Source organism: Poromitra crassiceps (assembly GCF_964638095.1).
Source record: "Poromitra crassiceps genome assembly, chromosome: 15".
In the NCBI taxonomy this organism is placed as follows: Eukaryota; Metazoa; Chordata; class Actinopteri; order Beryciformes; family Melamphaidae; genus Poromitra; species Poromitra crassiceps.
The window spans coordinates 15113245-15134256 of record NC_139634.1 but is presented as its reverse complement, the minus strand read 5'-3'; the positions used below and the strand labels follow the sequence as shown (position 1 = coordinate 15134256).

At 42.7% G+C, this 21012-nt stretch overlaps 1 protein-coding gene and 1 pseudogene across 2 annotated transcripts; both read left to right on the top strand.

The window, feature by feature from the left end:
• Window positions 1-245: 245 nt before the first annotated feature.
• LOC310790052 (protocadherin gamma-A3 pseudogene) lies at window positions 246-8923 on the top strand (annotated as a pseudogene). Its single transcript has 3 exons — window positions 246-2523; window positions 6318-8708; window positions 8918-8923. The product of its transcript is annotated as a protocadherin gamma-A3 pseudogene (transcript).
• A 3597-nt stretch (window positions 8924-12520) lies between these two features.
• On the top strand, window positions 12521-20264 carry LOC310790051 (uncharacterized protein; the record flags this gene model as incomplete). The annotated part of the gene is made up of 2 exons (XM_083651759.1): window positions 12521-14896; window positions 17865-20264. 2 exons carry the CDS (start codon window positions 12521-12523, stop codon window positions 20262-20264), a joined length of 4776 nt encoding a protein of 1591 aa, XP_083507885.1.
• Window positions 20265-21012: the final 748 nt, after the last annotated feature.

The following is a 21012-nucleotide window of genomic DNA, read 5'->3' as shown; positions in this document are numbered from 1 at the left end:
CTGGTGTGTAGACCAATACAAGGAGTCATTCTTGAATTGCAGTTGACTGGCGAGGATGCAGTCACAATAGCTGTGGACAGCAGTCGATAACTATTCCGTGGTTTTCTGGTTCATCGCGTTGAGGACCGCGCCTCCAATATAACAACATTGCTAGGATGGGGCTCAAAGGATTCGCCTTATGCTGTTTGGTTTTCTTGCTTCCGTGGCATTCAAACGGAGATGTGAGCTATTCTTTCCCAGAGGAGATGAAACGCGGATCTGTTATTGGGAATATAGCAAAGGATCTCGGTCTGGAGACGAGGGAACTGTCCTCCAGAAAGGCTCGTGTTGATACCGAAAGGAATCGCAAACGGTATTGCGACATCAACCTAAGTAACGGAGATTTAATTGTAGGCGACAGGATTGATCGAGAGGTTCTTTGTGGGGAAAAGGCCTCGTGCGTTATAAAACACGAGCTTGTTTTGGAAAATCCTCTGGAGCTGCATCGTTTCAGTCTGCATGTTCAAGATATCAATGATAACTCTCCACAGTTTAATGAAGATTCGATTAATATTGAAATTAGGGAATCTGCAGTCAAAGGAGCTCGTTTCCTAATGGAAGATGCCCATGATGTTGATGTAGGACAAAACTCAGTTCAGGGATACAATCTGGAAAATAATGATAATTTTATTCTGGATGTTAATGGAAATAGTATTGAGCTTGTTCTTGAAAAAGAGCTTGACCGAGAGAAACAACATGAGATTAATTTACTCCTCACAGCTACTGATAGTGGCACACCACAGAGATCAGGTACTGTACTCATACACATCACTGTACTGGATGCTAATGATAATGCTCCAGTGTTTAGCCAGGCCTCCTATGAAGCAAGTCTGCCTGAAAACTCTCCTCTAGATACAGTAGTGTTAACAGTGACTGCTACTGATGCAGATGAAGGAGTACATGGAGATGTAACTTATGATTTTGCACATGTTTCAGAGGATGTGAGGAATGTTTTTAGTATTGATCGTAAAACAGGACAAATCAGAGTAAAGGGTACCATTGATTTTGAAAGTGTTACAACATATGAATTGCGCATTAAAGCAAAGGATGGTTTAGGGTTATCGTCATACACAAAGGTAACTATTGAGATCACTGATGTAAATGACAACACACCAGTAATCTATTTGAAATCTTTGACTAATCCCATCCCAGAGAATGTGTCACCTGGTACAGAGGTGGCCATCATTAACGTGCAGGATGCAGACTCTGAAAATAACCAAAATGTCCACTGCACCATTACGCAAAATGTACCTTTTAAGTTGGTTCCCTCCATCAAAAACTACTATTCTCTGGTGACCACGGGCCAGCTGGACCGTGAACTAGTGTCTGATTACAACATTACAATCACTGCCACCGACGAGGGCTCTCCTCCTCTGTCCTCCTCTAAAACTGTTCAGTTATCTGTTGCTGACGTCAACGACAACCCACCTGTGTTTGAGGAACAGTCCTACAGCGCCTACGTGACTGAAAATAACAAACCTGGCTCCACTTTATGCTCCGTTTCTGCTCGAGACCCAGACTGGAGACAAAACGGCACAGTGATTTATTCTCTTTTACCTGGAAAGGTGAACGGTGCCCCGGTGGCCTCCTATCTGTCCGTAAACGGAGACACGGGGGTGATCCACGCTGTGAGGCCGTTTGATTATGAACAGTTCAGGAGCTTTAAAGTCCACGTGATGGCCAGAGACAACGGTTCTCCTCCTCTCAGCAGCAACGTGACCGTCAGTGTCTTCATAACGGATGTGAATGACAACTCACCTCAGATACTGTACCCCGCCCCGGAGGGCAACTCCTTCATGACCGAGCTGGTCCCCAAAGCTGCGCACGGAGGCTCTCTGGTGTCCAAGGTGATAGCGGTGGACGCGGACTCCGGACAGAACGCCTGGCTTTCCTATCATATAGTCAAATCCACTGATCCGGGACTTTTCACTATTGGTCTCCACAGCGGAGAGATCAAGACACAGCGGGACATTACTGAATCTGACAGCATGAAACAGAACCTTATTGTGTCAGTGAAAGATAACGGACAGCCCTCTCTCTCTGCCACCTGTTCCATGTATTTACTTATTTCTGATAACTTGGCTGAAGTGCCAGAACTGAAGGATATGTCTTATGATGAGAGCAACTCCAAGCTGACCTCTTATCTGATCATCGCGCTGGTGGTCCGTCTCCACGTTTTTCCTGACCTTCATTATTGTCATCCTGGGTGTGAGGTTTTGTCGCAGGAGAAAGCCCAGACTGTTGTTTGATGGAGCGGTCGCCATCCCCAGCGCTTATCTCCCTCCCAATTACGCAGATGTTGACGGCACAGGAACTTTACGCAGCACTTACAATTATGACGCCTACTTGACAACGGGTTCTAGAACCAGTGACTTCAAGTTCGTGACATCTTACAATGACAACACACTGCCTGCTGACCAGACTCTGAGGAAAAGTCCATCTGACTTTGCTGAGGTGTTTGGAGATTCTGATTGTTCCCCAGAGGTAGGAGCAGGTTTCAGATTTTAACTGGACATTTCCGGTAAACTTGTTGAGTGTTTCACTTAATATAAATTTTTAAAATTTTGATTGGCCTTTACCCTGTATAGGTGAATACAAGCAGCCGTTTGTGTTGTCCCTACCATGCTGTTTATAACAATTTATGTTGTCTTTAGACTTCATTTTGTGGTCTCAGGCTTAGGTGAATACAATTTTATTTTTTAGTTTTCATATTTTGATTTTTTTTTATTGACATCTGTAGAGGGAATTTCCTTTCACAGGCTGTACACAATCAAACACTGAAAGCAAATAACACTCAAAACACAGTACAAAAACATCACAACAAGACAAGTCTGTTACAGTGTGCCCCAGATGATCTATGGCTATCAAATCAGGGTTTGTTACATATCTGGGGGGGTTAGTCCCCCTTTAACGCAGTGATTGCTGAGTGTACAAAACTCCTCGCAAAGCATGTTTTTGCAGATTAGTTGTCTGTGGACAGAGCAGAGGGAGGGTGAAGCATGAGTTGAGAGGGTGGCAGGTTGTGTGCTATGGTCAGTGCTCTGTGAGTGGTGGCAGTGTCACTGAGGGCTGGCAGGTTGGGAGTGGGAGGCCAATGATTTTCTGAGATATTTTTGTGATTTTCAGGAGCTTGTTGCTATTGGTGAGGGTGAGCATGGTGAAATAGCAGCTTGCATTGTGCAGGAGGATGGGCTCAATAGTTTTTTGGTAGAGAAGAAGCAGGAGGTGGGGTTTGACTGAGTGAGACCTAAGTTTGCAGATGGCAGAGTCTTTGTTGGCAGTGTTCGTCTTATTAACCAAGCTGCACTCAGTGGTCCCTTTTTATAAAGCAATGCTTAGTCTGCTTGTCATTGTCACATGGTTGATTTTTGTAACTATAGCTGTCTATCCATTCATCCTTGGAATAAGTATTTTATTCACTCATGCATTCTAGTGTCTCTGTCCCCCCCCCCCCCCCCCCCCCCCCCCCCACCGCATGCCGATTTCAGCGTCTCTGTCCTTGGTTCTGAACTTCCGGCATTTGCAAGATTTAGCCTCTGTTTTTGTATTCTATGGTCTCACATGTTGCTATTTCTTTCAAGAAATTTGATCACAGATATAGTGCCTACATTTTTTTTTTCTTTCTTTTGTTAATTGGAAAGTTTTTTTTTTATCACTGAACTTTCCTGCTTTTGATGAATACTCATTTATAAGCCATTTTTGTCAGGTCTATGGACATTATATTGGAATCATTGGAACTTTCTCCTTTTGTGAAAAATAGCAACTGTGTTCTTGATGTTTTCACAGTGGACCCTCACTGTTTCCGTAACTGTTGTGTCAGTCAAATTAGCATGGGCGTATGTATGATCATGTTTTTGGTATTTGCAATATATTTTATTAATTTCAGTGATTCAATTTGATTACTCTTTTCTTCCCCTCTGAATAGAATAACATTACTTTTGTCAAATAAGCAGTTTATTTCACATAAAGTTGGTGGATAGTTCATTCATCATTATGAGGAATTTTTATCATTCAGAGTTTCAATAGTTTGATTTGTCATAGACAAATGTAGTATACTTTTTTAAACCTTTATTTATTCAGGGGAGTCTCTCTAAGAGCAATGCTCTCCTTTTCAGGAGTGCCCTGTACACATTCACACACACACATTCATACCTAGATGCTGCCCAACCGCAGTCTGATCTGCTGGCCACTGAGCAGCTCCACTGGAGCGGTTGGGGTTAAGGGCCTTGCTCAAGGGTACCTCAGTGCTGATAATGAGTGAGGGGCAAACGCTGCCTTTTCACTTTCCCCACCCAGATTTATCCTGCCGGTCCTGCGGATTGAACCGACAACCTTCCAGTCACAAGCTCGCTTCTCTAACTGTTGGGCCACCACTGCCCAACAGTGCTTTACTACAGTAATCAGGAAATTGATGCAGATACTACTATTACCACTTGCACTACTATCTGAAAAAAATATTCAGGAAGTATTGAGATGAATTGAAATGTTACTTACTTATTTCCTTTGACAACTTTTTAGGTCCATCTTTATGCCACTAAATAGCTGGAGCATGTGCAGACGATTGTGTGCTTTACTGTTAGGATCCTCTACAGATACTGTCTATGACATGCAGGTTGAATTTAGTAGATTACTGTATGCTAAATCTTCTACACTCTGATGGTGCCAAATATGCCATCACAGCTGGGTGTTCGTTCACATCAAATCAATACAGGCATATGTGAAGTCATTTTTGCTAACATTTTCTGGCAGTCCATGGTCTTCTATTTTAGCCCAATGAAATTATGCTATTATTGTGCAGAAGCTACTTGCACATTTAGGTTCTCTGCATGTAAAGCAATTCCAAATATCCATGTGCATTTTCCACTGAAATGTTGTCATTGTCGGGGCTTAGTTTCTTTGCCACAGTAGTATTTCATGCCACGTTATTTCAGTGCTATGGCTTCTCCCTGTCAACATTCAACGACCACTTCAGCATTGTCATTTTAGTTGAGTCACTGCATATATTTTGCTTTTTTGTGCATTATTCGGACATACATGCTGTCACTTGCTTTAAAAAATGGTGGTAACATAATACAAATAAACACAAATTAATACATGAATTAATGCCTGAGTTACTGAATGAACAATCAGTAATTCACAAAACACACTGACAAATTAATGAGTCATACTTTGGGGGGGGGGGGTCAAGTGGTCTATGAATCCAGTTTACAAAGCACAGAAAAAGGTAAAAATGTAAAAATGCAGTCATTAGACAACAGTGACTTGTGATTTCCCTGGCAATAAGGCACAGGTACACAACCTGATGTGTCTGTCTCCTTTATTCTCTTCATAGAAAACACCGGTGGGGGGGGGGGGGGGTGTCCAGCTGCACCAGCGGAGATCCACTCCATTGCCATCACACAACCCAAACTCTTTGTGTGTGTGTGTGTGTGTGTGTGTGTGTGTGTGTGTGTGTGTGTGTGTGTGTGTGTGTGTGTGTGTGTGTGTGTGTGTGTGTGTGTGTGTGTGTGTCTGTCTGTCTGTCTGTCTGTCTGTCTGTCTGTCTGTGTTTGTGTAACAGTGGCCTACAACTAAATTATGTTTTACCATGTGGGGTAACAGACATCAGTGGGCTCATCCACAAACAAAATTGTGATCAGCAATCAGAGGTATCCAATTGTTAAACATGTGAATCCTGATTGATAAAAGTCACCACGATTAATGGTGACCTACAGACAGGAGGTCTATGATTCATGTATTTGTCAGTGCCAACCTTCTGAATTACTGATAGCTCATTCATTATTCATTATGTTCATGTTGATTCATACAATCAGATTTGTGTACGGCTATACCCGGTTACCCTTTAGGGTTATGTTGCCTGCATTGTGCCCTTCTCTAGACCAATTTAATTGTGTGTTTAATGGAGTGGTGGTCTGTCATATTGATACATTGATTGCATACAGTATCTGATGCAAAACTTTGATTTGCTGAGTTGGACTATTTCGATAACTTGCAACCATTTCATACACGATACTAATTTCCATGTATATGTTCCACGTAGATCATATAGCCTAACCTTAACTAAACCAAATTGGCGAGTGCTATTTCTCAACTTTACTCAAGGTGTCGCTATATGTCGCGAGATATATTAATTCCTCCACCCTCTGATGTTGACTAATTGTGTTCCCATTTACCGGTTTGGGTGTGCGCACATTCGCCGTCGAATTGCAGTGGTTACTTGTCTTGTGGATACATTTTGCCTTTTGGTTTTATCACAGCGTCCAGCCCTCCTCCGTTAGAAACACATTGTTATGATGGGGTCCAAAGGAGTGTTGCAGATATGCAGCTTGCATTTCCTTCTTCTTTGGGTGCATTCCATACATGGAGACGTGAGCTATTCTTTTCCAGAGGAGATGAAACGCGGATCTGTTATTGGAAATATAGTCAAGGATCTCGGGCTGCAGATGGGCGAACTATCAACGCGAAAGGCTCGTATTGACACGGATGGGACCGATAAACGTTATTGTGACATAAACCTGACCAACGGAGACTTGATTGTTGCCGACAGGATTGACCGAGAGGGGCTCTGTGGGAATAAAGCGTCGTGCATCCTACAACATGAACTGGTGCTGGAGAATCCTCTGGAGCTGCATCGTATTAGTCTACACGTTCAGGATATCAACGACAACTCTCCACAATTTAAGGAAGAATCCATCAATATTGAAATTAGTGAGTCAGCAGACAGAGGAGCTCGTTTCTTTATAGAGGGGCCACGTGACGCCGATGTTGGACAAAATTCAGTTCAGAGATACAACCTAAAAAACAACGAGAATTTCATTTTGGCTATTAATGGGAATACTATCGAGCTTGTTCTCGATAAAGAGCTCGATCGTGAAAAGCATCAAGAAATCAGTTTGCTTCTTACAGCTTTAGATGGCGGTTCTCCGCAGAGATCAGGTACTGTACTCATACACGTCACAGTACTGGATGCTAATGATAACGCCCCAGTGTTTAGCCAGGCTGTATATGAAGCCAGTCTGCCTGAAAACTCGCCTCTAAATGCTATAGTGGTTACAGTGAGTGCTACTGATGCAGACGAGGGAGTAAATGGAGATATAACTTATGACTTCGGAAATGTTGCAGACGATGTGAATAAGTTATTTAATATTGACAGTAAAACGGGTGAAATTCGAGTAATTGGGACCATCGATTTTGAAACTATGACATCATTTGAATTAAGCATTAAAGCAAAGGATGGGTTAGGTCTATCCTCGTATACGAATGTAATAATTGTTATCACTGATGTAAATGATAACGCCCCTGTGGTCAAGTTGAAATCACTGACTAGCCCCATACCAGAGAATGTGTCACCTGGTACAGAGGTGGGCATCATTAATGTGCATGACCGAGACTCTGGCAATAACCGACAGGTCCGCTGCTCCATTCAGCAAAACATCCCTTTTAAGTTGGTTCCCTCCATCAAAAACTACTATTCTCTGGTGACCACGGGCCAACTGGACCGTGAACTAGTGTCTGATTACAACATTACAATCACTGCCACCGACGACGGCTCTCCTCCTCTGTCCTCCTCTAAAACTGTTCAATTATCTGTTGCTGACGTCAACGACAACCCACCTGTGTTTGAGGAACAGTCCTACAGCGCCCACGTGACTGAAAATAACAAACCTGGCTCCACGTTATGCTCCGTTTCTGCTCGAGACCCAGACTGGAGACAAAACGGTACAGTGATTTATTCTCTTTTACCTGGAGAGGTGAACGGTGCCCCGGTGTCCTCCTATCTGTCTGTTAACGGAGACACGGGGGTGATCCACGCTGTGAGGGCGTTTGATTATGAACAGTTCAGGAGCTTTAAAGTCCACGTGATGGCCAGAGACAACGGTTCTCCTCCACTCAGCAGCAACGTGACCGTCAGTGTCTTCATAACGGATGTGAATGACAACTCTCCTCAGATACTGTACCCCGCCCCGGAGGGCAACTCCTTCATGACCGAGCTGGTCCCCAAAGCTGCGCACGGAGGCTCTCTGGTGTCCAAGGTGATAGCGGTGGACGCGGACTCCGGACAGAACGCCTGGCTGTCCTATCATATAGTCAAATCCACTGATCCGGGACTTTTCACTATTGGTCTCCACAGCGGAGAGATCAGGACACAGCGGGACATTTCTGAATCTGACAGCATGAAACAGAACCTTATTGTGTCAGTGAAAGATAATGGACAGCCCTCTCTCTCTGCCACCTGTTCCATGTATTTACTTATTTCTGATAACTTGGCTGAAGTGCCAGAACTGAAGGATATGTCTTATGATGAGAGCAACTCCAAGCTGACCTCTTATCTGATCATCGCGCTGGTCTCCGTCTCCACCTTTTTCCTGACTTTCATTATTGTCATCCTGGGTGTGAGGTTTTGTCGCAGCAGAAAGCCCAGACTGTTGTTTGATGGAGCGGTCACCATCCCCAGCGCTTATCTCCCTCCCAATTACGCAGATGTGGACGGCACAGGAACTTTACGCAGCACTTACAATTATGACGCCTACTTGACAACGGGTTCTAGAACCAGTGACTTCAAGTTCGTGACATCTTACAATGACAACACGCTGCCAGCTGACCAGACTCTGAGGAAAAGTCCATCTGACTTTGCTGAGGTGTTTGGAGATTCTGATTGTTCCCCAGAGGTAGGTTTCAGATTTTAACTGGACAATTCTGGTAAAACTTGTTGAGTGTTTAATTTAATATAAATAATTTAAATTTTGATTGGCCTTTACCCTGTATAGGTGAATACAAGCAGCCGTTTGGGTTGTCCCTACCATGCTGTTTAGAAACAAATTATGTTGGCTTTAAGTCAACATAATTGACTTATGTTGACTTCATTTTGTGGTCTCAGGCTTAGGTGAATACGATTTTATTTTTGTATTTGGAATATTTGGAATATTTCTTTATTGTCATCTGTAGAGGGAATTTCCTTTCACAGTCTGTACACAATCAAACACTGAAAACAAATAACACTCAAAACACAGTACAAGAACATCACAACAACACAAGTCTGTTACAGTGTGCCCAGATAATTTTAAGGCAGTGATTGCTGAGGGTACAAAACTCCTTTCAAAGCATGTTTTTTGCAGAGTAGTTGTCTGTGGACACAACAGAGTGGAGGAGGGTGAAGCATGAGTTGAGAGGGTGGCAGGTTGTGTGCTATGGTCAGTGCTCTGTGAGTGGTGGCAGTGTCACTGAGGGCTGGCAGGTTGGGAGTGGGGAGGCCAATGATTTTCTGAGATATTTTTGTGATTTTCAGGAGCTTGTTGCTATTGGTGAGGGTGAGCATGGTGAAATAGCAGCTTGCATTGTGCAGGAGGATGGGCTCAATAGTTTTTTGGTAGAGAAGCAGCAGGAAGTGGGGTTTGACTGAGTGAGACCTAAGTTTGCAGATGGCAGAGTCTTTGTTGGCAGTGTTCGTCTTATTAACCAAGCTGCACTCAGTGGTCCCTTTTTATAAAGCAATGCTTAGTCTGCTTGTCATTGTCACATGGTTGATTTTTGTAACTATAGCTGTCTATCCATTCATCCTTGGAATAAGTATTTTATTCACTCATGCATTCTAGTGTCTCTGTCCCCCCCCCCCCCCCCCCACCGCATGCCGATTTCAGCGTCTCTGTCCTTGGTTCTGAACTTCCGGCATTTGCAAGATTTAGCCTCTGTTTTTGTATTCTATGGTCTCACATGTTGCTATTTCTTTCAAGAAATTTGATCACAGATATAGTGCCTACATTTTTTTTTTCTTTCTTTTGTTAATTGGAAAGTTTTTTTTTTTATCACTGAACTTTCCTGCTTTTGATGAATACTCATTTATAAGCCATTTTTGTCAGGTCTATGGACATTATATTGGAATCATTGGAACTTTCTCCTTTTGTGAAAAATAGCAACTGTGTTCTTGATGTTTTCACAGTGGACCCTCACTGTTTCCGTAACTGTTGTGTCAGTCAAATTAGCATGGGCGTATGTATGATCATGTTTTTGGTATTTGCAATATATTTTATTAATTTCAGTGATTCAATTTGATTACTCTTTTCTTCCCCTCTGAATAGAATAACATTACTTTTGTCAAATAAGCAGTTTATTTCACATAAAGTTGGTGGATAGTTCATTCATCATTATGAGGAATTTTTATCATTCAGAGTTTCAATAGTTTGATTTGTCATAGACAAATGTAGTATACTTTTTTAAACCTTTATTTATTCAGGGGAGTCTCTCTAAGAGCAATGCTCTCCTTTTCAGGAGTGCCCTGTGCACATTCACACACACACATTCATACCTAGATGCTGCCCAACCGCAGTCTGATCTGCTGGCCACTGAGCAGCTCCACTGGAGCGGTTGGGGTTAAGGGCCTTGCTCAACGGTACCTCAGTGCTGATAATGAGTGAGGGGCAAACGCTGCCTTTTCACTTTCCCCACCCAGATTTATCCTGCCGGTCCTGCGGATTGAACCGACAACCTTCCAGTCACAAGCTCGCTTCTCTAACTGTTGGGCCACCACTGCCCAACAGTGCTTTACTACAGTAATCAGGAAATTGATGCAGATACTACTATTACCACTTGCACTACTATCTGAAAAAAATATTCAGGAAGTATTGAGATGAATTGAAATGTTACTTACTTATTTCCTTTGACAACTTTTTAGGTCCATCTTTATGCCACTAAATAGCTGGAGCATGTGCAGACGATTGTGTGCTTTACTGTTAGGATCCTCTACAGATACTGTCTATGACATGCAGGTTGAATTTAGTAGATTACTGTATGCTAAATCTTCTACACTCTGATGGTGCCAAATATGCCATCACAGCTGGGTGTTCGTTCACATCAAATCAATACAGGCATATGTGAAGTCATTTTTGCTAACATTTTCTGGCAGTCCATGGTCTTCTATTTTAGCCCAATGAAATTATGCTATTATTGTGCAGAAGCTACTTGCACATTTAGGTTCTCTGCATGTAAAGCAATTCCAAATATCCATGTGCATTTTCCACTGAAATGTTGTCATTGTCGGGGCTTAGTTTCTTTGCCACAGTAGTATTTCATGCCACGTTATTTCAGTGCTATGGCTTCTCCCTGTCAACATTCAACGACCACTTCAGCATTGTCATTTTAGTTGAGTCACTGCATATATTTTGCTTTTTTGTGCATTATTCGGACATACATGCTGTCACTTGCTTTAAAAAATGGTGGTAACATAATACAAATAAACACAAATTAATACATGAATTAATGCCTGAGTTACTGAATGAACAATCAGTAATTCACAAAACTGTACACTGACAAATTAATGAGTCATACTTTGGGGGGGGGGGGTCAAGTGGTCTATGAATCCAGTTTACAAAGCACAGAAAAAGGTAAAAATGTAAAAATGCAGTCATTAGACAACAGTGACTTGTGATTTTCCTGGCAATAAGGCACAGGTACACAACCTGATGTGTCTGTCTCCTTTATTCTCTTCATAGAAAACACCGGTGCGGTGGGGGGGGGGGGGTGTCCAGCTGCACCAGCGGAGATCCACTCCATTGCCATCACACAACCCAAACTCTTTGTGTGTGTGTGTGTGTGTGTGTGTGTGTGTGTGTGTGTGTGTGTGTGTGTGTGTGTGTGTGTGTGTGTGTGTGTGTGTGTGTGTCTGTGTGTGTGTGTGTCTGTCTGTCTGTCTGTCTGTCTGTCTGTTGTGTCTGTCTGTCTGTCTGTCTGTCTGTCTGTCTGTGTTTGTGTAAGAGTGGCCTACAACTAAATTATGTTTTACCATGTGGGGTAACAGACATCAGTGGGCTCATCCACAAACAAAATTGTGATCAGCAATCAGAGGTATCCAATTGTTAAACATGTGAATCCTGATTGATAAAAGTCACCACGATTAATGGTGACCTACAGACAGGAGGTCTATGATTCATGTATTTGTCAGTGCCAACCTTCTGAATTACTGATAGCTCATTCATTATTCATTATGTTCATGTTGATTCATACAATCAGATTTGTGTACGGCTATACCCGGTTACCCTTTAGGGTTATGTTGCCTGCATTGTGCCCTTCTCTAGACCAATTTAATTGTGTGTTTAATGGAGTGGTGGTCTGTCATATTGATACATTGATTGCATACAGTATCTGATGCAAAACTTTGATTTGCTGAGTTGGACTATTTCGATAACTTGCAACCATTTCATACACGATACTAATTTCCATGTATATGTTCCACGTAGATCATATAGCCTAACCTTATCTAAACCAAATTGGCGAGTGCTATTTCTCAACTTTACTCAAGGTGTCGCTATGTCGCGAGATATATTAATTCCTCCACCCTCTGATGTTGACTAATTGTGTTCCCATTTACCGGTTTGGGTGTGCGCACATTCGCCGTCGAATTGCAGTGGTTACTTGTCTTGTGGATACATTTTGCCTTTTGGTTTTATCACAGCGTCCAGCCCTCCTCCGTTAGAAACACATTGTTATGATGGGGTCCAAAGGAGTGTTGCAGATATGCAGCTTGCATTTCCTTCTTCTTTGGGTGCATTCCATACATGGAGACGTGAGCTATTCTTTTCCAGAGGAGATGAAACGCGGATCTGTTATTGGAAATATACTCAAGGATCTCGGGCTGCAGATGGGCGAACTATCAACGCGAAAGGCTCGTATTGACACCGATGGGAAACATAAGCGTTATTGTGACATAAACCTGACCAACGGAGACTTGATTGTTGCCGACAGGATTGACCGAGAGGGGCTTTGTGGGAATAAGGCGTCGTGCATCCTACAACATGAACTGGTGCTGGAGAATCCTCTGGAGCTGCATCGTATTAGTCTACACGTTCAAGATATCAACGACAACTCTCCACAATTTAAGGAAGAATCCATCAATATTGAAATTAGTGAGTCAGCAGCCAGAGGAGCTCGTTTCTTTATAGAAGGGCCACGTGACGCCGATGTTGGACAAAATACAGTTAAGAGATACAACCTAAAAACCAATGAGAATTTCCTATTGGCTATTAATGGGAATACAATCGAGCTTGTTCTCGATAAAGAGCTCGATCGTGAAAAGCACCAGGAAATCAGTTTGCTTCTTACAGCTTTAGATGGCGGTGATCCTCAGAGATCAGGTACTGTACTCATACACGTCACAGTACTGGATGCTAATGATAACGCCCCAGTGTTTAGCCAGGCTGTATATGAAGCCAGTCTGCCTGAAAACTCGCCTCTCAATACTGTAGTGGTTACAGTCAGTGCTACTGATGCAGACGAGGGTGTAAATGGCGGTATAACTTATGACTTTGGAAATGTTGCAGACGATGTGAATAAGTTATTTGATATTGACAGTAAAACGGGTGAAATTCGAGTAATTGGCACCATCGATTTTGAAACTATGACATCATTTGAATTAAGCATTAAAGCAAAAGATGGGTTAGGTCTATCCTCATATACGAATGTAATAATTGTTATCACTGATGTAAATGATAACGCCCCTGTAGTCAATCTGAAATCTCTGACTAATCCCATCCCAGAGAACGTGTCACCTGGTACAGAGGTGGGCATCATTAACGTGCAGGATAGAGACTCTGACAATAACAGACAGGTCCGCTGCTCTATTCAGCAAAATGTCCCTTTTAAGTTGGTTCCCTCCATCAAAAACTACTATTCCCTGGTGACCACGGCCCAACTGGACCGTGAACTAGTGTCTGATTACAACATTACAATCACTGCCACCGACGAGGGCTCTCCTCCTCTGTCCTCCTCTAAAACTGTTCAGTTATCTGTTGCTGACGTCAACGACAACCCACCTGTGTTTGAGGAACAGTCCTACAGCGCCCACGTGACTGAGAATAACAAACCTGGCTCCACGTTATGCTCCGTTACTGCTCGAGACCCAGACTGGAGACAAAACGGCACAGTAATTTATTCTCTTTTACCTGGAGAGGTGAACGGTGCCCCGGTGTCCTCCTGTCTGTCAGTTAACGGAGACACGGGGGTGATCCACGCTGTGAGGTTATTTGATTATGAACAGTTTAGAAGCTTTAAAGTCCACGTGATGGCCAGAGACAACGGTTCTCCTCCGCTCAGCAGCAACGTGACTGTCAGTGTCTTCATTACGGATGTGAATGACAACTCTCCTCAGATACTGTACCCCGCCCCGGAGGGCAACTCCTTCATGACCGAGCTGGTCCCCAAAGCTGCGCACGGAGGCTCTCTGGTGTCCAAGGTGATAGCGGTGGACGCGGACTCCGGACAGAACGCCTGGCTGTCCTATCATATAGTCAAATCCACTGATCCGGGACTTTTCACTATTGGTCTCCACAGCGGAGAGATCAGGACACAGCGGGACATTTCTGAATCTGACAGCATGAAACAGAACCTTATTGTGTCAGTGAAAGATAACGGACAGCCCTCTCTCTCTGCCACCTGTTCCATGTATTTACTTATTTCTGATAACTTGGCTGAAGTGCCAGAACTGAAGGATATGTCTTATGATGAGAGTAACTCCAAGCTGACCTCTTATCTGATCATCGCGCTGGTGTCCGTCTCCACCTTTTTCCTGACCTTCATTATTGTCATCCTGGGTGTGAGGTTTTGTCGCAGGAGAAAGCCCAGACTGTTGTTTGACGGAGCGGTCGCCATCCCCAGCGCTTATCTCCCTCCCAATTACGCAGATGTTGACGGCACAGGAACTTTACGCAGCACTTACAATTATGACGCCTACTTGACAACGGGTTCTAGAACCAGTGACTTCAAGTTCGTGACATCTTACAATGACAACACGCTGCCAGCTGACCAGACTCTGAGGAAAAGTCCATCTGACTTTGCTGAGGTGTTTGGCGATTCTGATGGTTCCCCAGAGGTAGGAGCAGCTATCAGATATCAGCTGGGCAATGTCTGTAACACTTGTTGAGTCAGACAATTCAGAGTTTAAGCTAAGATATTTAGGTCTACATTTGTATGGTATCCCCTATAGCACCCGTTTCAGGTGTTCATGCTGTTGAAAACAATGTATGCTGGCTTCAAGTCTTTAGATAACTTAGCCTACTCGGTGTGCTTTTTCTCTACTCTCTCCCAAGCAAGTCTTGGCCTGCTTGTTGTTATTGTCATCATGTTTATTTTTTATTTTTTATTTTTTTATTTTTTTTTACATTTTATTATAGTTGCTATATCTAGCTGTCTAGCTATGAATTCTGCCTTGAAATAGCCTAATTGTATTCACTCGTGTTCTATTGTGTCTCGGTCCGCGGCGTGTTCTATTGCGTCTCGGTCCTCGGTGCTGAACTGCTTATCACCTCCTGAGTCCTGCATCATACTTGATGAATATATACTCGCCTCTTGTAGTTTTCTAAGTAAGAATAAGAAGCTAATCAGTTTGATTTTTCAATCGATCTGTCTGTCTGTCTGTCTGTCTGTCTGTCTGTCTGTCTGTCTGTCTGACTGTCTGTCTGTCTGTCAGTCAGCTTGTCAGTCTGTCAGTCTGACTGAGTGACTGAATCCACGCCTTCCTCACTATGCCTGGGAAAGCCTTGCATGCTTTCAGCGTCTCTGTCCTTGGTCCTGATCTTGTTTGATCCTTTGATGCATTCTGTCTAAGAATTGGCCTCTGCCTTATTATGCTGATGTGCGCTGCCCTTTTGCTAGTATTTTTATTAAAAATTTGATCAAATATTATTCACGATTTATAATAGCCTACACCCCCCCCCTGTTTTTTTACGTTTAATTACTGAACTTTCATTACTTTGATGACTACTGATTTAGAGGTCTTTCTTCTCAAGGTTTTTTGTTTTGCTATTATTTGAAGTTTTCATTTAACTCGTTATTATGGACTTTCTCCTCTCTGAAAAGTAGCACATTTGTCCTTTATTTTATTTACACACACACACACACACACACACACACACACACACACACACACACACACACACACACATATATATATACATATATATATATATATATATATATATATATATATATATATATATATATATATATATATATATGTGTGTGTGTACCGCCCCCCCCCCCCCGCCCCCCCCAGTGGAGCCTCACTGTGTTGTCCTTAGTTAAAGTAACTGATTACACTTCTGTCAGTCAAATTGGCATCGGCATCTGCATTGGAGCAATCATTCTCCCACAACATATCCTGACAGAAAGCAAATTTAGTCTCTTCAGTCAGAAAATATGTAGTGTTCCTTCAATTTCAACTTCAACTTTCACTAATCATCAATCATCAGCACTTTAATAATCACCTTGGATCATTTATTCATGTGTTGTTGTTGCTGCTGCTGTTGTTGTTGTTGTTGTTGTTGTTGTTGTTGTTGTTGTTCTGACATTAAGTTAGCTGACAGTTCATTATGATCTCATCAGCTGGCTGCTGGATCTCATAGGGATTGTAAAGCTTCAATAATTTGACTTTTCATACAAGCATCTATTATACTATTTAGTACTAATAATTAAGTTGATACTGACACCACTAATATTTCCACAATACTGATATCTGAAAAAAAACTAATCTTCAAACAGTTTTGAGATTAATTTAATTAACAGATGCAGATGATTTCAAAGAAATCTCATATTTCTTTTGACTATAATTGACTTTTGGAGCAGTTATGCTAAACTCATGTGGCTTTTATACTGAACTTTGAAGGTTTTAATTAGTCTTACAACAATCAAATCAAATTGTCAGATCCAATTATTGTAGCAACACTTATCATCCAAGCTTCATGTCAGGCTTGGCCTGCTTGTCATTGCCACTGTTTGTATTTTTCTTCTCATTTTATAATTGGTATATCTAGCTGTATTTGGACTCTGTCTTGGAATAGTATTCACTCATCAGTTCTATCTGTTCTTGGTGCTGAGCTGTTTATCACCTCTTGAATTGTGCTTGTGGAAGTACTTACACACCCCTTAGGATGCTTATGATGTTGTTAATGTCAGTCAAGTAAGGTATTATTCTGTTTAAATGTCCTTATGTGCGTCTTAACTCCCCCCTCTTCCCTGGATGGCATTTTCAGTGTCTCTGTCCTTGGTGCTGAAGTTGTTTTATCAGTTGGTGGCAGTTGGTGCAGTTTGACTGAGAATTTGCCTTATATTGTGATATTATTTTCTTCTGTAAGTTGTAATAGTGTTAACAGATTATTTACTTATTTTATAAATTATTTGTTATGTTGTAAATATAAATATATTAAAACCACGTTACCTGTTGCAGCAACTAATCTAAAGGAGCAACTTATTCTAGTCGATTAAGGATTAAAGAGATAATGTTACCAGGATGAGTAGAAATGTGTATTTGGTGGGTGTAGCCATATAGGCTATATAATAGTATTTTTTTAACATTGTTTTACACATGTTGATTGCCATGTTGTTATGTTGAAATTTTTAAAGAAAGAAAGGAAGACAACATCATGGCCATTGCATTGTTTCTCAGTTGATTTAAAAGAGATGGCTTATTATTCCCTGACATCAGTCCGCTTTTAAAGTTGATGGAACTGTTTGCATACATGCTTTGATGTAAACCTGTGATTTCCTGACTTAGACCATTTCGGTTACTATTGAAAACGTTGCGTACACGCATCATTTTATGTTCCATGTATGAGGGCTATGCTTGGCAAGTGCTATTTCTCAACTTTACTCATGGTGTCGCTATCAGTCTATAAGCTAGGCTATATTCATTTCCCCACCCTCTGGCGTTGACGAATAGCCTACTTTTGTGTTCCCATTGACGGGTTTGGATGTAGGCACATTCGCCGTCGACTTTCAGTGGTTATTTGTGTTGTATATTTTGCCATTGGTTTAATCACAGCAAGTTATTTTTCGTCTGTTAGCAACACGTGTTTACGATGGGGTTCAAAATACTCATGTTGCAAATATGCAGCTTGTATTTCCTTCTTCTTTGGTTGCATTCTGCACATGGAGACGTGAGCTATTCTTTTCCCGAGGAGATGAAACGCGCATCTGTTATTGGAAATATAGCCAAGGATCTCGGGCTGCAGATGGGCAAACTATCGACTAGAAAGCCTCGTATTGACACGGATGGGAACGATAAACGTTATTGTGACATAAACCTGACCAACGGAGAATTGATTGTTACCGACAGGATTGACCGAGAGGGGCTTTGTGGGAATACAGTGTCGTGCATCCTACAACATGAACTGGTGCTGGAGAATCCTCTGGAGCTGCATCGTATTAGTCTACACGTTCAAGATATCAACGACAACTCCCCACAATTTAATGAAGAATCCATCAATATTGAAATCAGTGAGTCAGCAGACAGAGGAGCTCGTTTCTTGATAGAGGAGGCACGTGACGCCGATGTTGGACAAAATACAGTTCAGAGATACAACCTAAAAAACAACGAGAATTTCATTTTGGCTATTAATGGGAATACCATCGAGCTTGTTCTCGATAAAGAGCTCGATCGTGAAAAGCATCAGGAAATCAGTTTGCTTCTTACAGCTTTAGATGGCGGTTCTCCGCAGAGATCAGGTACTGTACTCATACACGTCACAGTACTGGATGCTAATGATAACGCCCCAGTGTTTAGCCAGGCTGTGTATGAAGCCAGTCTGCCTGAAAACTCTCCTCTAGATACTGTAGTGGTTACAGTGAGTGCTACGGATGCAGACGAGGGAGTCAATGGAGATGTAACCTATGATTTCGGGCATGTTGCAGAACATGTGAAGAATATATTCAATATTGACCGTAAAACGGGCGAAATACGGGTAATTGGGACAATTGACTTTGAAACGGTCAAATCATTTGAATTACGCATTAAAGCAAAGGATGCGTTAGGGCTATACTCGTATACGAAGGTGATAATTGTTATCACCGATATGAATGACAACGCCCCTGTAGTGAATTTGAAATCTCTGAATAACCCCATCCCAGAGAACGTGTCACCTGGTACAGAGGTGGGCATCATTAACGTGCAGGATAGAGACTCTGACAATAACAGACAGGTCCGCTGCTCCATTCAGCAAAACGTCCCTTTTAAGTTGGTTCCCTCCATCAAAAACTACTATTCCCTGGTGACCACCGGCCAGCTGGACCGTGAACTAGTGTCTGATTATAACATTACAATCACTGCCACCGACGAGGGCTCTCCTCCTCTGTCCTCCTCTAAAACTGTTCAGTTATCTGTTGCTGACGTCAACGACAACCCACCTGTGTTTGAGGAACAGTCCTACAGCGCCCACGTGACTGAAAATAACAAACCTGGCTCCACTTTATGCTCCATTACTGCTCGAGACCCAGACTGGAGACAAAACGGCACAGTGGTTTATTCTCTTTTACCTGGAGAGTTGAACGGTGCACCGGTGGCCTCCTATCTGTCCGTTAACGGAGACACGGGGGTGATCCACGCTGTGAGGTTATTTGATTATGAACAGTTTAGGAGCTTTAAAGTCCACGTGATGGCCAGAGACAACGGTTCTCCTCCGCTCAGTAGCAACGTGACCGTCAGTGTCTTCATAACGGATGTGAATGACAACTCTCCTCAGATACTGTACCCCGCCCCGGAGGGCAACTCCTTCATGACCGAGCTGGTCCCCAAAGCTGCGCACGGAGGCTCTCTGGTGTCCAAGGTGATAGCGGTGGACGGGGACTCCGGACAGAACGCCTGGCTGTCCTATCATATAGTCAAATCCACTGATCCGGGACTTTTCACTATTGGTCTCCACAGCGGAGAGATCAGGACACAGCGGGACATTTCTGAATCTGACAGCATGAAACAGAACCTTATTGTGTCAGTGAAAGATAACGGACAGCCCTCTCTCTCTGCCACCTGTTCCATGTATTTACTTATTTCTGATAACTTGGCTGAAGTGCCAGAACTGAAGGATATGTCTTATGATGAGAGCAACTCCAAGCTGACCTCTTATCTGATCATCGCGCTGGTGTCCGTCTCCACCTTTTTCCTGACCTTCATTATTGTCATGCTGGGTGTGAGGTTTTGTCGCAGGAGAAAGCCCAGACTGTTGTTTGACGGAGCGGTCGCCATCCCCAGCGCTTATCTCCCTCCCAATTACGCAGAGGTTGACGGCACAGGAACTTTACGCAGCACTTACAATTATGACGCCTACTTGACAACGGGTTCTAGAACCAGTGACTTCAAGTTCGTTAGCTCTTATAATGACAACACGCTGCCAGCTGACCAGACTCTGAGGAAAAGTCCATCTGACTTTGCTGAGGCGTTTGGAGATTCTGATGGTTCCCCAGAGGTATGAGCAGGTTTCAGATTCCAATTGGACAATTTCTGTAAAACGTGTTGAATCAGACGATTCCCAGTTTCGGTTAAGCTATTAACAATTTGTCTCTCCCCTGTATAGGCATTACAAACAACCGTTTGGGGGTTTCCCACACCATGCTGTTTATAACAATTTATGCTTGCTTTAAGACATTATATTTCGTTGTGTGTGTGTGTGTGTGTGTGTGTGTGTGTGTGTGTGTGTGTGTGTGTGTGTGTGTGTGTGTGTGTGTGTGTAATATATATATATATATATATATACATACACGTGTGTGTGTGTGTGTGTGTGTGTGTGTGTGTGTGTGTGTGTGTGTGTGTGTGTGTGAGAGAGAGAGAGAGAGAGAGAGAGAGAGAGAGAGAGAGAGAGAGAGAGAGAGAGAGAGAGAGAGAGAGAGGAAGATAATCTGTTTTTATTAAGGAAGTCTTGGCCTGCTGGTTGTATTCTTCCATCTCATATTGTTGTTACGGTCTAGCTATGCATTCTGCCTTTTATTCACTTGTGTTCTGTTGTGTCTCTGTCCTTGGTGCTGAACTGTCTTGTATTCACTTGTGTTCTATTGTGTCTCTGTCCTTGGTGTTGAACTGTCTTGTATTCACTTGTGTTCTATTGTGTCTCTGTCCTTGGTGCTGAACTGTCTAAACTAAGCTACCTCCTCACCTCTTGTACTATTATGTCTTAACTCTGAGGAAGCATGCCGCTTTCAGCGTCTCTGTCCTTGGTGCTGAAC